The sequence below is a fragment of the Ictalurus furcatus genome, chromosome 4, assembly GCF_023375685.1.
Source record: "Ictalurus furcatus strain D&B chromosome 4, Billie_1.0, whole genome shotgun sequence".
Classification (NCBI taxonomy): Eukaryota; Metazoa; Chordata; class Actinopteri; order Siluriformes; family Ictaluridae; genus Ictalurus; species Ictalurus furcatus.
The window spans coordinates 6,935,955-6,950,737 of NC_071258.1; the positions used below are offsets into that span (position 1 = coordinate 6,935,955).

General features: G+C 41.7%; 1 protein-coding gene across 2 annotated transcripts in view; it reads right to left on the bottom strand.

Moving 5' to 3' along the window:
• The window catches only part of yap1 (Yes1 associated transcriptional regulator), a 35,209-nt gene that overhangs the window by 12,566 nt on the left and 7,860 nt on the right, over positions 1 to 14,783 (bottom strand). Inside the window, exons 3-4 of one of the 2 annotated variants that reach the window (XM_053622723.1) lie at positions 3,625 to 3,743; positions 2,588 to 2,701 (exon numbers count right to left, since the gene is read on the bottom strand). In XM_053622723.1, coding sequence (XP_053478698.1) covers positions 2,588 to 2,701; positions 3,625 to 3,743 — 233 coding nt within the window. The remainder of the gene's footprint in view (positions 1 to 2,587; positions 2,702 to 3,624; positions 3,744 to 14,783) is intronic. The other variant, XM_053622725.1, reaches the window with a different exon arrangement.

Sequence of the window (14,783 nt, forward strand, 5' to 3'; positions counted from 1 at the left end):
TAGGACACAATCCATGTCTCCACTCCAGTCACCGGAAATATAATTTGGGAATTATTATTATTATTATTATTATTATTAATATTAATACTACTAATAATAACAATAATTAGTCTAATTCATGTCATATTTGTACATGTGGTATAATTGTAAACACTAAGTTTTGCATTTAATTTACCTCAGAATGTTAGCAAACTAGCTATGTAAAGTCAGCCAATGTTGTTATGAGTTCGCAAAAGCTTGAGCCACGTACCAAATACATTGTTTACCCAGAATAAAAGATAATAGTCATTCACAAAGTGTAATTGCTTTCTTTTCTTAAGATTTAAATGCTAAAAGAAATTGGAAAAAATAAAATAATTCATCTAGTGTCCGAGTGTCTCTTCAGATTATATTCCCCTCACAGATTTGCGTTCATGACACAGCAAACACCTCAACACATGCCTCATATGCCCAAGTGAACAAAATCAAAACTAGAAAGTAAACTGTCTGATTGGATCAGTTTGCCTCTTTTCTAACTTGGACAGTTCTAAGAAAATCAAACATTAGCTAGTTGGCTAACAACAGTGGCTCACGCAATGCAGCTAGCTATCCAACATTCTGAGGTAACTCACCAGCTGAACTCCGTTTTAAACCATTTATATAACCTGTACAGCAAACATGTCAAACTTTCATATGCAAAAAAGTTCCGTTTTGGATATTTATTATTGAATATTCATATTTTTAATAACATTAATTGTCTATAGTCTGGGCTATTTGAAACATCGTAAAGAGCTTGCATTCGGCTTGCATTTGAATTTAAGACCACTGTGTCACTCAGGAACACCAAATTAGTTTTTCCAATATTTTCCCCAATGACTGGGGACTCAGATTCTATCTATAAGCTTGAAGAATAAGAAATATGAACAGATACACTTTCCAAATTTGAGCTTATTATCTGTTGCTGGTCCTACAGTCTAGTGTGGTAAAGTTAGCAGGAAAACAAGCACCACACTACACATGCTCCTTCATCTAAGAAAATGGTATCCATTTCTTTGCGGTAAAGAACTTCTCCCCCCTTCTCTCTGCTCTCCTGCTTTCCCACTCTCGCACTGCTCTCTCCACCTCACATTACAATTCTGGGGCCCACCAGACATGTACATTCAGGACTTATAAATCTTCAAAGAGCTAAAAGTTTCAGAGTGGCATTTAGGTCTTTCAGAGGACGTGGCAGGCGCACACACCGTTTTCCACTTTTCCCATGAAACCACCTCTATGAAAACCACCTCTGTAACATCAACACACTTTTTATGCAGAAAAGGGCTGATGTTTCACATGTAAAAAGGGAGAGGGGGTGTGGGGATGTGGATAGGCAATGTTTTTAGGATGAAGGGAGAGCACGTCCAAGCGAGAGTAACTCAAAGTGACATAAGCAAAAGCCTCCATGTCTTTGTGAGCCATACGGATGGAGAGGCTTATCGAGAGTGGGAGCGAGACAGGGAGTGAGCGGGCAGGGAGGGGGTTGGGGTGGGGGGTGGATGTACGACAGTTCTTTTTAAGACCACCAATGATGCCCAATGTACCAACAGTTTACGAACCTAAACTCAAAGGCATCTGGTCTGGTTTAATTAGCATGTAGGGAAACTAATATTCAACTATTGTAATAGGGAAGAATAAAGTTTCTATCTATGTAATTCAGGAGCAATAAACTGTATGTGTGTGTGTAGTAATGAGTGTGTGAGCACACACACATAGCTGAGTCCTGAGATAGCAGCGGTTTTGGCTAACCTCAATTTGAGTCACAGGAAGTGGGATTATTTTCAGAAAAACTGTCTCTTTCAGACACACACACACACACACACACACACACACACACGCACACACGCACACACACAAGAATCTCAATGAGTCGTCAACCTACTAAAGGCCATCCATTAACTTTAAAAACCCAGTAGTCATTCTACTGTATGTTGTCATACTAAACTGATGGCTTATGTATTGAAAGATTTTTTAAAATTAAAACCATTAAAAGGTACAGTCCATTTTTTGGCTGGATATTAAATGTAGCCATTTTTAAAATGTAAACAAATGCCATCTTTCTCAGCATTTCTTCCAAAGCCATGCCCCTGAAACTCATACCCCGCATCTAAATTCTAATGCGTAGAAGGGAGATTTAAGACGTGACTGACAGCACGATTGAGATGCCTCCTTGTTCTGATTGGTGGACCACAAATCTGTTTTTTCGCCTCCTGTTTAGAGAGTTTGGAGTGCCACAGAGAGCTTGTTCCTCGGAGCAGATATACTATTGAATCGAACACACTAGAACGTACGAGGAATTTGGCCGAGTATTATAAAATAATACAAGGATCACTGACGACAACTTGAAAAGTAAATAAGTATGTAGGAAAATTCTGACTGAGCAACCTCTAGCAGTGAAGAGCAATAAAGCAAAACTGGTAAGCAGACACTCCAGTGATGATTACATGAAATAAAGGAAATACTGGATCATACTTAGCATGACATTTTAAGTAGTTAGTGATAGTGGCGTGCCTTGATGTGTATTATTTCCGTTTATAAATACGCAGAGGCATAACACGAACGTAGAGCTCACCGTAGCGCGGGTCGAGCCGTGGGTCCAGCCAGGACGTTGTTTTGTTCTTGTGGTTGATGTAGTAGATCTCTCCCTCTGCTGTGATGGCCTGCTCCCAGCCTTCAGGAAGAGGACCTGAGAGAGAACAGCTAGGTTAGAGATCGACCACCAACCACTGCAGATTCTGATAATTTACCTATTGTGTAATTTATTTATTTATTTTATTTTATTTAAGAATTTGTGTTCCCAGTAGGGATACATCGATACCAACACGGGTACTCGGTCTGAAAAAATGGTATTGATTCATCTCGCCAAAAATAAAATTTGCATATTTGTTCACCTTTAGCCCGAGTGTTGTGATCAGCCAAGACATGTTCAGAGATTTGTTTTGATAGTTTTGAGGCTAAAGCCATTAACACGTAATTGAAGCTTATAGTCATGACTAAATCATTACATACTAAACTTAAGAATTAGCTGATTTGGCTACATAATACCATGTGTGCATAAACAAGTTCATGAAATATATTAGTGGGTTTATTAGAGCAGAGATAGCGGATTAAAGGACGATTGGGAAACTATGGCAAGCTCAGAGATAAGTAAGTGATGAAAGAAGACAAGACAACTGTTGCTGAAGATTCCTACACACCCGCATTACGTAGGAGGAATGGGCGGTATCGCAAAAATACTGTACTGTAACAATATCAATATATAATATCAACATATTGCCAAGCACCACTACACACACACACACACACACACACACACACACACACGTCAAAATGAAAGGGCTGAGACTACAAAGGGCTTGTGAGCAGTAGGATAGGTGGAGAAGGGAGCAGTGTGCTGACGTGGGGCAGGACTGGTCATGTTTTACGACTCCCAGATCTCTTCCAGGCTTTCAGATAAACATCAACTCAGCATGTGACTGCAGACACACTCCTACAACTCTAGCTTGCGATTATGTGCGTGTGTGTGCTGTATGAACCCACGTGCACCATAGGTTTTGGTAAATATGCATGAAGATGGAGGAAGTCTGTTTGCGTGAAGTGTGTGCAGACCTGTGGCCGGGTTCAGGAGGTTTTGCTGCTGAACGGGGACGGGGCTGGCCGAGTTTGTCTGGTTCATCTGGAGCATGGCCTTGCGAGGGTCTTGCCAGGTGGTTGACTGGTCAATGTGGCTGCATGGAGAGAAGGAAACCGTATTTAATTAAAAAAAAAAAAAAAAAAACAACATATCATTAACTGCCACTGATGCACAGCTTTGCGCAAGTTGACACGGGTAGTGCAAATTCAGCACATGCTAAGATCAGCTGTATCAAAATAATGCTGAATTCTCAAATCTGATTGGTCAGTAGGTGTTGATTAATTTTCTTTAGCAGCATCTCAAAGATAAATGATTCAAATGATGCTGGCTATAATTCAAATGATTAACATTAATGTGCGTGTTCAAATATGTTATCGTTTCTATAGTGACAACTCGTGTGAAAAAAATGAATGACGTGTACAATGGACACTTGACATGATCTATGGTGTGCTGGAATTTAACAACAAAAAAAAGTCTAATTATTAATATTGTATAATATGCTGTGAGAGACTGTTGCTAGGTAACGAGATGTTTATTTTACATTTATTTATTTAAGGAGTCTCCAGTGTCGGCACTTTGTTACAGTCAGTAAGATTTCCGCCACGTGAGTCTTCAAGACAGAGGACATTTTGTGCTTCCTGTATTCTCAGTTACATGACAAGCTGCGTTTGAGATATATGCTAGTATATATTCAAAAGGTGTCCTTGGACATAAGATGCACTAAGCAGGCTGTGAACGGACATGTTATAAACCCTATGTCGTGAGTATAAATAGTAAACAGTGAAAAAAAAAGAAAAAATATTTTTTCTGCATGTAGAAAAAGGAGTGAAAAATATTACCAAAAAAAAATGCAGCCTTGTATCTTTCTTTCAAGAAACTTTTAACCTTATGAGGCGTCTGCTAAAATTAGAGACTCAATATTTCAATGTACTCAAATACTAAACTTGTCATTTTACCAAAGCTGAGAAGCTAGAAATCACTTGAAAGTAAAATGTAGCATGCACAGTATGCTAGAAGTAAGTTGTCAGCACTACTGACCGGAAGGTTGTGAGTTCGAAACCCAGAACTGCTAGAGAACCACTGCTGGTGTACTGCTAAAAGATGTCAAAGAGGAATGAAAACAGATTTCTTTGGGGTTTTGGGGAATAAAAAAAAAAAAAAACAAGCAGTGAGCGTCTGCTCCAGTCTCTCACTGACTATTTGTTTGGCTGGTGCCTTGATGATGACATCATGTTATTTCTCTTTTAAACGGTAGTTGATGGAAAAACACTTCACAGTTTCTTGGAAATTACGTCACAATCTGGATGGAATCATAACTTTTGTTCTTGTGTGCGTTCATTGGTTGTAATCATTTAATTTAATTGAAAGGAAACGGAAAGAAAAGGAAATAACTCCATAAACAGCGCTACTTACTGTACTGCTATATCATACTTGTAGCACAGTTTGTGTCTTAAGACGGTCATAACCAATTAAAAAAAAAAGACACATTTACAGCCTTCCTCCTGTGCAAGCTAAAGCAAGTTGAACTCATCTGACAGTGTGTTGGCGACTCGAGTCCATTTGTCTGCCGAGACTAAAAATAGTCGTGTTTTGGGAGCTCATTTCACAAACCCGAGTTTGCAGTCTGGTAGGGCAGCTCTGAGAGGAAGAGAGGAAGAGAGGAGGAGGAGGAGGAGGAGCGCGCAGCAGAGCGAAGTCAACTTTGGCCCAGATTACATGTGATCTGCTCACGAGTAGCAGACTGGAGGATCGCTCGAGTGTAACACAAAGAACCGAGCGCCTTTCAAGGAAAAACCATCTCTGAAACACACTCCGGTGCTGACACACACGCACGCACTTGTGTTTATTCAGTGCCTAAACAAAGCCAGTATAGTGGAGGAGAGGGTTTGTGCCTTTCGGTCCTGCCGGGGTTGCGTGGTGCCTTGCAGTTCGCCACACTTAAAGGTTAAGCAACGTGTTAATCACGAGTGGTGAAATGACGACTTGATATTTCTTCTGACCTTTTCAAAATCAGCCTTTTCCCCAAAAACATTTAGGAGAAACATTCTGGTATTCTTTTCTTGGCGTGAGATCTTTTCTCTACAGAGAACGCTTTACTCTGCCTGTGTGGCAGGGAGGCATTTCTAATTATTGCTTTGTTGGGACTTGCTGCTCGATTAAGATGGAAGGCTAATCGAGGAAAAGGGCTCCCTGGCAGGCCGGGCCTGTCTCATTCAGGCAAGGTCATGCCTAGGGCTCTTCCCAGCCAGTTCTTTCTCCCGCTGCCTGCTTCGCCACACTGAAGTGTCAGCCCATTGAACGAACTGGCGCCACTTTTCCAAAGCTTTTACCTGACAGACAAAGGCTCAGACAGAGCTACGACCCCAAAAGGCCCAACACTATTCACAGCGATCCCCCGCTTCCAGTGCTCGCCTCTTGGGCCCCGATTGAGGAGCTTTGACATTGAAAAATAGTGACGTTATGGTGGGATTTCAGTAATTCTAGCTTTTCCATGTACATCCTTGGTTACGTACTTCCTAGGAATTGGTGCTGATCTTCGCGCTACTCTGTATATCATGTTAGCACCTTTGATCAAATGACAGCAAGACTTCAGCTTATATTCCTGCTATCAGCGGTGGTGTTTTCTCAGTTCTGGCAGCATTGCTGAGTGAGACAATTATCTGACTCTTCGCTTTCATTTCACGTGTTGTACTTTTGTTTGTAGAGTTTATTGCCGTACCAGCTTCAATGGCTATTTCATGGCAAATACAGGTATTAATCAAACATCCAATAATTTCTGTACAACATGACAACTTTATAAAATGGTTCTTTAAATTTACTTGATAAAAATTGTAATAGTTTTCCTAGGTCCATCTTACAAAACAAGTCTTTCAAAGTTGGTCCGGATAAAAGACGTTGTCTCATGACATTAAAAATTGGGCAGACCAAAAAAAAAAACAATTTTACGGTCGAGGGTTAAAATATTGGCATTTTGGTGGTTCTTCGCCCTTCAATAAATAGCCACGGGTCAGTCTGGTGTGGCCGTGTTGTATTAGCCGTGATGGTTTAGGACAGCTTTGTGCTGCATTTTGCTGTTAGCAAAGTTCGCTAGCTAGTGCTGCCATTTTGGCCTAGAGTAAGCTTTGGTCCAAGTCCCAAATAATAATCCATTATCTGTGCATTAGGACTGGGATCCAAGCCTAGAGAGAGAGACAGAGTTGGTTACAACCACCACTATAAAGCTATTCAGTCAACTATTTATGAATAAATTTAGCGAACATTAGCTCTTGGAATTATGCTAGGTTGCTAATTTGGCAGTTGTTTTCTCATGAATGTTCAAATTAAATTAAGCTTTAAGGAGCAGTGACCAGAGAAAGCTGTGACGTAAGTGCTGGTTCCACTCACACAAGGATAGCATCACATTGCTAGCCTATAACTGGTCTTCTTGAACCATTATTATAAAAACTGTATAGCATCGACTCTTGGACTTGAAATCGATGACCTAAAGTTTCTGCAATCAAAGAATCCTAGTGTACAGTTTCCGCAGACCGAAAGTTCCCATCTCCATGTAACCTGTAACCAAACAGACCACGAGGATTAACGTTACAATGTTCGGTATCCGTCCATTTATTCGCGGGATCACTGTGTTGTCTTGATCGATCACTACTGACATTGATGCATAAAGACTAACGTAACGTAAAAACTAACTTAACAGTATGGATTAAAGGTAAACCCCTATCTGCCTGGTGTCCCATAAAGAGATAGAAAGACAAAGAGTGAGGCAGAGAGAGAGCGTGAATGTGTAAGAAACACAGAAATAAAGTACGTCAGAAAGAGTGCCTGACTCAGCACTGTACCCCGCCCCCCACCCCCCCCAACTAGACCGCCCATTTTCAAGCCCTTCTTGTTTATGCTTTGCTGATCAAAGGCGCTTCCAGAAACTCCCCCTAATACCCCCCTTCCCGGCACACCAACCGACCCTCCTCTCCCCCCAAACCACACACACATCCATACGGAGCCAGGAAAACAGCCCAGCCCGCTGCAGATGAGGGCGACCGGGGGGCCTCTGGAGGAGGGTCATGGGGGAGGGATGACCGTCAGGGAAGAAAAAGAAAAGAAGAAAACAACAAGCGCGGAAGCAATCCCTCAGAACTCCTCTGGCTGAATGGATCGCTGTGGTCCTGTTACACTCTGTGTCACCCTGACCCTCCCCCTTCCCCGGCTGCTGGAAACTATGACGGACAGGGAGAGAGGGAGGAAGGGTGAGAGGGACAGAGGGAGGGAGGATGGGAGGATGGGAGAGGAGAGTTAGTGTGTGTGTGTGTTAGTTTTAATTGGTGCACAGGATGTTGTGTGTTGAGATCTCTTCTCTTGGGTTTCAGGGTTAACCTAGGAGCAGGCAAACTTGCACAGGTGGGCTTTATTAGTCCTAGGAGCGCACACACACAGCTCCATATTAGATGTGTAAACCGCTGTCTCTCAAGTGCCGAACAGCCCAGACTGAGGCCCTCACAGGGACTGCAATGTACGAGACACTCGAGTCCCTGAACTCAGCCAACCATCTAATTCTGGCTTCCCAAAATTACATAATGCTCAAATTTGGACTTTTTTCTGTTTTTTGAAACACAGTGTAATGTTTCAGCCCAAGCCCTAAATCTAACTAATAACAGGCTGAAAAACAAAAAACAACAACAACAACAAAAAAAAAAAGTCTTACATATGCACACGAGTTACACAACACAATGTGTTATTGTACTCGCAAATACAGGGGTCCAGGCCAAAAACCTTTATCCCTGTCTCACTATCCTGGTCTGCAGGTTCATGCAGTCTCTCCTGTGATTTCCAGCAGACTTTAAGCAATTCAGAACCTCAACATGACTCTTTCCCGGAGCGAGTTTGGGAAAGTACCGGGAAATGGGAGGCAAACTGGATCCCATCCAACAGAAACAATGGAGACACGTGGACGTATAGAAGTACTTATCCTGCTTTCTAAGCTTCTGGAATTGGGGCACCCTTGTCTTTCCTAGACAACTATGGTTATTTTTAAACCCGTCTTGTGCTACGTTGTTTGTGTGTGCTTGCACTTGTGAATTTATATGGCCGTAATACGATTTTGTTTTAGACAAAATCTCTTTTAAACTTCGGTGAGAAGTACACAGGGCTCATTTGGACTGTTGGTCAATGAGCAACCAGTTCTAGTCATTCTTTAGTGGAGTTATTGCAGACAGTCTGTCTGTTCACATACTGCAAACTAACACCTATGGCAACGGTATACAGTGCGGTCACGGGGGGGAGGCGACAGCAGCCATGTTGCGGTTAATACTCCCAGCCAGAGTCTCAATTTCAGATACACTGTCACTTTTCTGTACATGAGCTTCAGAATGTTGAAGACCGCAATCTGCTTTTCTGTGCATGCATTTCAAACAAACTTGTAAACACTGTGACAAGCTTTTCGCAGTAAGATATAGTCACTGGACTGAAAAAAAGAAGTCAGCAAAATCATGTCTCTAAAAGTTAGTGTTTCTGTTGAAATCAACAAAAATCAATAAAAGTCGATAAAAATAGTGGGAAAGAATTTCATTACTGATTATTTGGTCTGTTATATATATTATGAAGCATGCTGTGTCACTGAATACCTCAAGAAGCAAAGCTAATTGAACTAATTAGCTAATATGTACATCGAGTACCAGCATTGATTTAAAAAAAAAAAAAAAAAATACCCAGTAGCTTTGATTTTTTTTCCACACCCAATAGCTTTGATTTTTTTTCTACCTACCAGCGTTGATTTTTTTTCCTATCCCCATAGCATTGATAAACCGTATAGCATTTAATTTTCTTAATGTACACGGTGTTGAATAGATAACTACTTTAGGCACCCAAGTGTCCAGGCAATTAGCTTTTTATACACAGTTGCCAAATGGACCAGTAGGCTCAGTAGGCTACAGAAAGATAAAAAACAAAACAACAACAAAAAAAAACCTGCTTACTATTGCCTTTCCCAATACCAATGCTACTATTAGATTTTTAAATGAATGTTTTTGGTATTTAGTATACTATAAACACAAAATTCAATAGATTAAATCAAAATTCTGCCAGGTCAGGTAAATTGCCCTTTTTTTGGTGAAAGCAGGCCCTTCTTTGGCCTGATTATTAACCAAATAGCTCACTTGACATTAGAGACATTACAGGCCCAAGTTATGCAACACGTTCCTATTAAAATGTCTCTGCATTTTCACACGGGCATTGGTAGTGACAGCCTAATGGATGAAGAACTGCAGAGGATGGTTGGCCAGTTTCTAGACTAAGCCATGAAAAAAGTAAATGGGAGATGGATTTAAGGTACAGAACTCACGCCGCCATATTTATTGTGTCCGAGTCTGTCCAAGTACACAGTAGAGACCCATTTAAAAAGACTTATGACCGCGTCTCAAATTGTGCACTATAATCTTAGACAATACACCATGTATTTGACTATGCAGGATAGTAACATCTCAAATGCTAACAGACTAAACTAAACAGAAATGACAAATTACCATGTGCCAGGTCATGCCACTGACATACCTCGACTGGAACAACTACCAATTTTAAACCCCAAAACGTCCACCCAAAATGTTTTACTCCTAATTTACGTTTTTGTGCAGCGGTCTCGTTTAGCGCATTGGCTATATTTAAAAAAAAAAAAAAAAAAACCGCAGAGGACCTTTGACCCTTCATCAAAGATGTATCCTGCACCCTAAATAGTTCTTTGGTTCGTCATTCTAGGAGAAATCTGTAATAGAGGGGTTCTCTTTCAGAATTTTTTTCCAACTAGGGCCACCACCCATCCAAGGAATTTCTATTTAACTTCTATTTCGATTTAACTATTTATTTACATGTGCACTACATCTGGTTGAATTTTAGCAGTGCATATCACTTGCATTACAATTACGGAGGTTGAGAGGTAGCTTATGAGTTTCATGATTGCTTCTTCAGCTACACGATGACAGTACCAGATCAACGTATTAAAGATGTGTAGTCTGTTTCTCTTTTCACAGGCCTTGAAAAGCGCAAGTGGTAGACGGAAAGGGAGCCTTGACCCCACAACTGTCTCAAACGGAGATGGAGTGAGAGATCAAACCCTAGAGCAGTTGTGGTGGGGCTGTAGAAAGGGGGAGTTTTTTTTTTTTTTTTTTTAGGTCCTCTATCCAGATGTCATCACTATGGCCTTTGCTAAGGAAATCAGTAAGCAATGGGAGCTCTAGGGGATTGTGGGGGGTAGTGAGCTCACAGGATTGGGACTGGACCCACCCAGGCACTAAACACAGCTCTGATTGATGGCCCAATTATCAGGATCCTGTTTATTGTGCTGCTGTTATTTATAACAGAAAGGGGCAGAATAGGTGGGGTAATGGGGTTGTTATTGGGGGTAGGGAGGGGGTGGCTCCCCAGATTGCTAGAAATAACTTTCAATTTAGTCTTTTTTTTTTTTAAACAAACAAAAAAAAAAACCTCCAAAAGAACAACCTTTAATTGAGTAGGCCGTGAGCTCCGCTGACTCGTCATGCAGTCATCCCTCTATCTGAGGCTCCATCCATGTTAGGCCCGAGCGGATCGCTTGCTTTTAATTAAGAACTATTCTCATCTGATACTGACTCATGAGGATCTAAACCAGCCCTCAACTATTCTGACCTCTGTGTTCTGCTCGGCTGTGAATCATAAGAAAATAACAGAGCATGTAATAGCCACTGTGGATAGACGAAGCCTCGGATTTCTCACAGTTTCTGAGAAACCTCTACCTACAAAAGCTCTTTGAGGAACAAGGCTTTCCTTTTCCTAACACCCCAGCAAGTGAAGCACTGAGAATCCAAGGTTTCCATCAGCAGAGATTACCACATGACCCTCTGACCCCTTACCCAATTTAGGCTCCTCTTTGAAGGCGGGCTCACATCATACAATGAGTAAGTCTTAAAGGTGGGAGAGATGGAGGAGTGGAAATTCGACAGCACTGATAAGAGAGCAAGCACGCTCTAGAGAGACTAACCCCATCCCTTCAAACCAGAAAGCATGGCTAATTTGATTCTTTTGAACTCCTGGACAAGGATGGCTGTGACATCACCTGGACACTAACTTGTGAGCTCCCAGCGACTGGGCCAATGCATTTGTATTGCACCACTTTAAATCCAAAGAGCAAACCAGTAATATCAAGCGGAAAAAGGAAGTTGCATAATTTGCCAGCATCCAATCAGCTACTTGATTAAATGCAACTTTAATTAGACAGTGTTTATAAGCTGGTGGTGTCTAAATATCTGGTTTTATGTGACATACAGTCAACATACAATTCTGCATATGCAACATGCGCAGGAAATTTCCTCACGATCGAAATCCTACGCATAATAAACAGAATAGATCTGCGAATTCACCTCAAACAGTTGTAGCGTTGCTGATCAGCTATATCGGTCTCTAGAGACAGCCATCTTTTTAGGGAATGCCCTTTTTGGCAGATCAGGAGCATGGAGTTCATGCTGTTATAAGGTTTTGTGGGTGTAGTTGAGCTTGTGGTTGGTCTGAGATTCTGCTTACTCTGGTCCCATTTGCATTAACAACCTCACACTCTCTCGTTTAAGTGGCCACACAAACAAGCTCCAAATGGAGCTGGGGAGAGAATTGCAGATGGTTTAACACTCAGTGACCGACCACACAGCATACAGCTTTTAGTGATTACACTATCGAATGGCGTACATGTACTATTACTGAGTCTAATGTGCAGGATATCAAACCTGCTAGCTACAAGTCATCAGTTATTAATTAACTAGCTGTCATCTTCTACCTTTTTGCATGGTTTATTTACAAAATCACTGGTTAGTAACATGTATGATTGTGCTATTAATAGAATCTGTTAAAGCCTGCCAAGTCGCTACAAATGCAAGAGTAATGCATAAAATAATGGCGATTTTATGTGCAGGAAAAAATGTGACGACTTGGTGCAAAATTTTCAGAAATTGCTGATCTCTTGGGTTTTTCCATCCACAACAGTCTCTAAAGTTTAATGTCTGGTGAGAAAAACAAACAAAGAAAACCATCCAGTACTGCAGGCAGAAATGCCTTGCTGATGAGAGAGGTCAGGAGAATGGTCAGAATGGTTCAAGCTGACAGAAAGGCTACGATAACTCAACTAACCACTCTTTACAACCACGATGAGCAGAAATGCATCTCAGAACACACAACCCAACACAAGCCATCCTTGAGGCGGATGGGTTACAACAGCAGAAGACCACATCGGGTTCCACTCCTGTCAACCAAGAACAGGAAACTGAGGCTACAGTGGGCAAAGGATAACCAAGACTAAACAGCTAAAGATTGGACTTTGACTAGTAAGAGTACATGGCTATTAACGGTTATTAGTGGTGAATTCATGGTGAGTATTGGCAATGGTAACTTTTCTCAGAATTCTCAGTTTCAAGGCCTTTGGCAACATCGCAAACTTCAGTTCACCTCTGTGTGCATGTCTGTGTTTACAGCTCAAGACAAACCATTTGCGATGAAGCTCTAAATAACATGGTCTGACATTGAAAAACGAGCGTGCACGTCGACCCAGCAGGGAATCCTCCAAGCAATGCTCTAACCTTTTCTCAATTTGCAGGTTTAGCAGCTTCTGCATTTCCTCAATGAGCAAAAGTCCAAATGTTAACGACTCTGGGAGGAAATAAGGGGGGCATTTTGGTTTTATGGCGCTTGTGGCCACAGTGTTGGTGGCCTAATGGGTAAGAGATCACCAAGTCGTGCTAATTAAAACACTCCTTTCACAGTTTACCCTCTACAGCCACGTCATCCTCACCTACTTGACGGAGGACTCGAGCTTTCAGTAAGCAGACTCACATATGAGACACCTTACAAGATGGTAGATCCTTCCAGCTAGAGATTTTAAAAGCTACAGTTCACTTGCTTGGATCTTGGCCCAGGAGCTCATTAACAATTATTTGACACTTTTATCCCTGTCATATGTTTACAAGGCTAGAAACCATTACGCCATGTTTTGGCCTCATTTAGTCCATCGTTTCAAGGTTTGTACAAGGCACACCTTTGTGGTCTGATTAACAACAGAACCATTTTGAGGTGGGGGTGTTTAGGACAAGCATGACTCCCATCAGAATGCCCTGCTCTGGTTTTAATAAGACAACCAATGCCCTGATTAGCCTGTCTATTTGACCACAGTCTCTAAATTAGGGCCCTTCATTAGTTTATGACCCCGACCTGAGCACTTCTGCCCTGTGAAGCCCTTTTCCCCTCTGTTTTTTGAGGTGGGAAGAATGGGGGTCCATCTCTACAGGCATGTGAGAACTAAACAAGGCAACCCCCCTGCCCCTGGGATAAATCAAAGCTTACGGCAAACTGCTTGGGGAAAAAGAGGGGAGGAAAAAGGGACAGGTCAACACGGCGTGTTGACCTTTTCCCACCCTTCTCTTCAATGGGGTTTATAATGGAAGCTGGCAGACAAGTGGGGGAGAGAGGGGAAAAGAGAGAGAAGGAGAAGAATGGGAGCTGATAATCCATTTCCCCTTATCTCTTTAAGGCAAACAGAAACCTTTGGCTGATTATTACGTTATACAGGTGCTTTAATCTCGGCATCCAAAGGTCCCAAGTATCTGTAGGGTGTCTAATCTCAATCACAGAGAAAATTAACACCAGAACTAGAATTAAATCTGAGGAAACTTTGACCTTTGACCTATGCTTCAATGTAAACATATTATCTTGCGTGTATTCGTGATGCACTGTAAAGTTGCCAACACTGTTAACAAGGAAATCCCTATCAGGGAGAGACACAACAGAATTTTATGTTGATAGACAGGTCACCCAAGTTAACCAGCTAGCTAATTTATTACATGGGTGATTGCAGGGTACCACGAACACACAGATTCACACCTAGAGGAAATTTAGAGTCGCCAATCCACTAACTGTTGCATTTTAAGGGGTGGGAGGAAACCCAAACAGATACAATGAGAACACGTGAAACTCCACACCGTAAGCTGAGCTCAGGATCAAACCGTGGACCCTGGAGCTGTGAGGCGTCATCACTATCCACCGCTACGGCTAAACCGTAGATGTTGGAACATCTGCTACAGGTGCTTGCAAGTGAACGATCTCCACCGTTACATTAAATAAGAAGAAAGAGACCCAA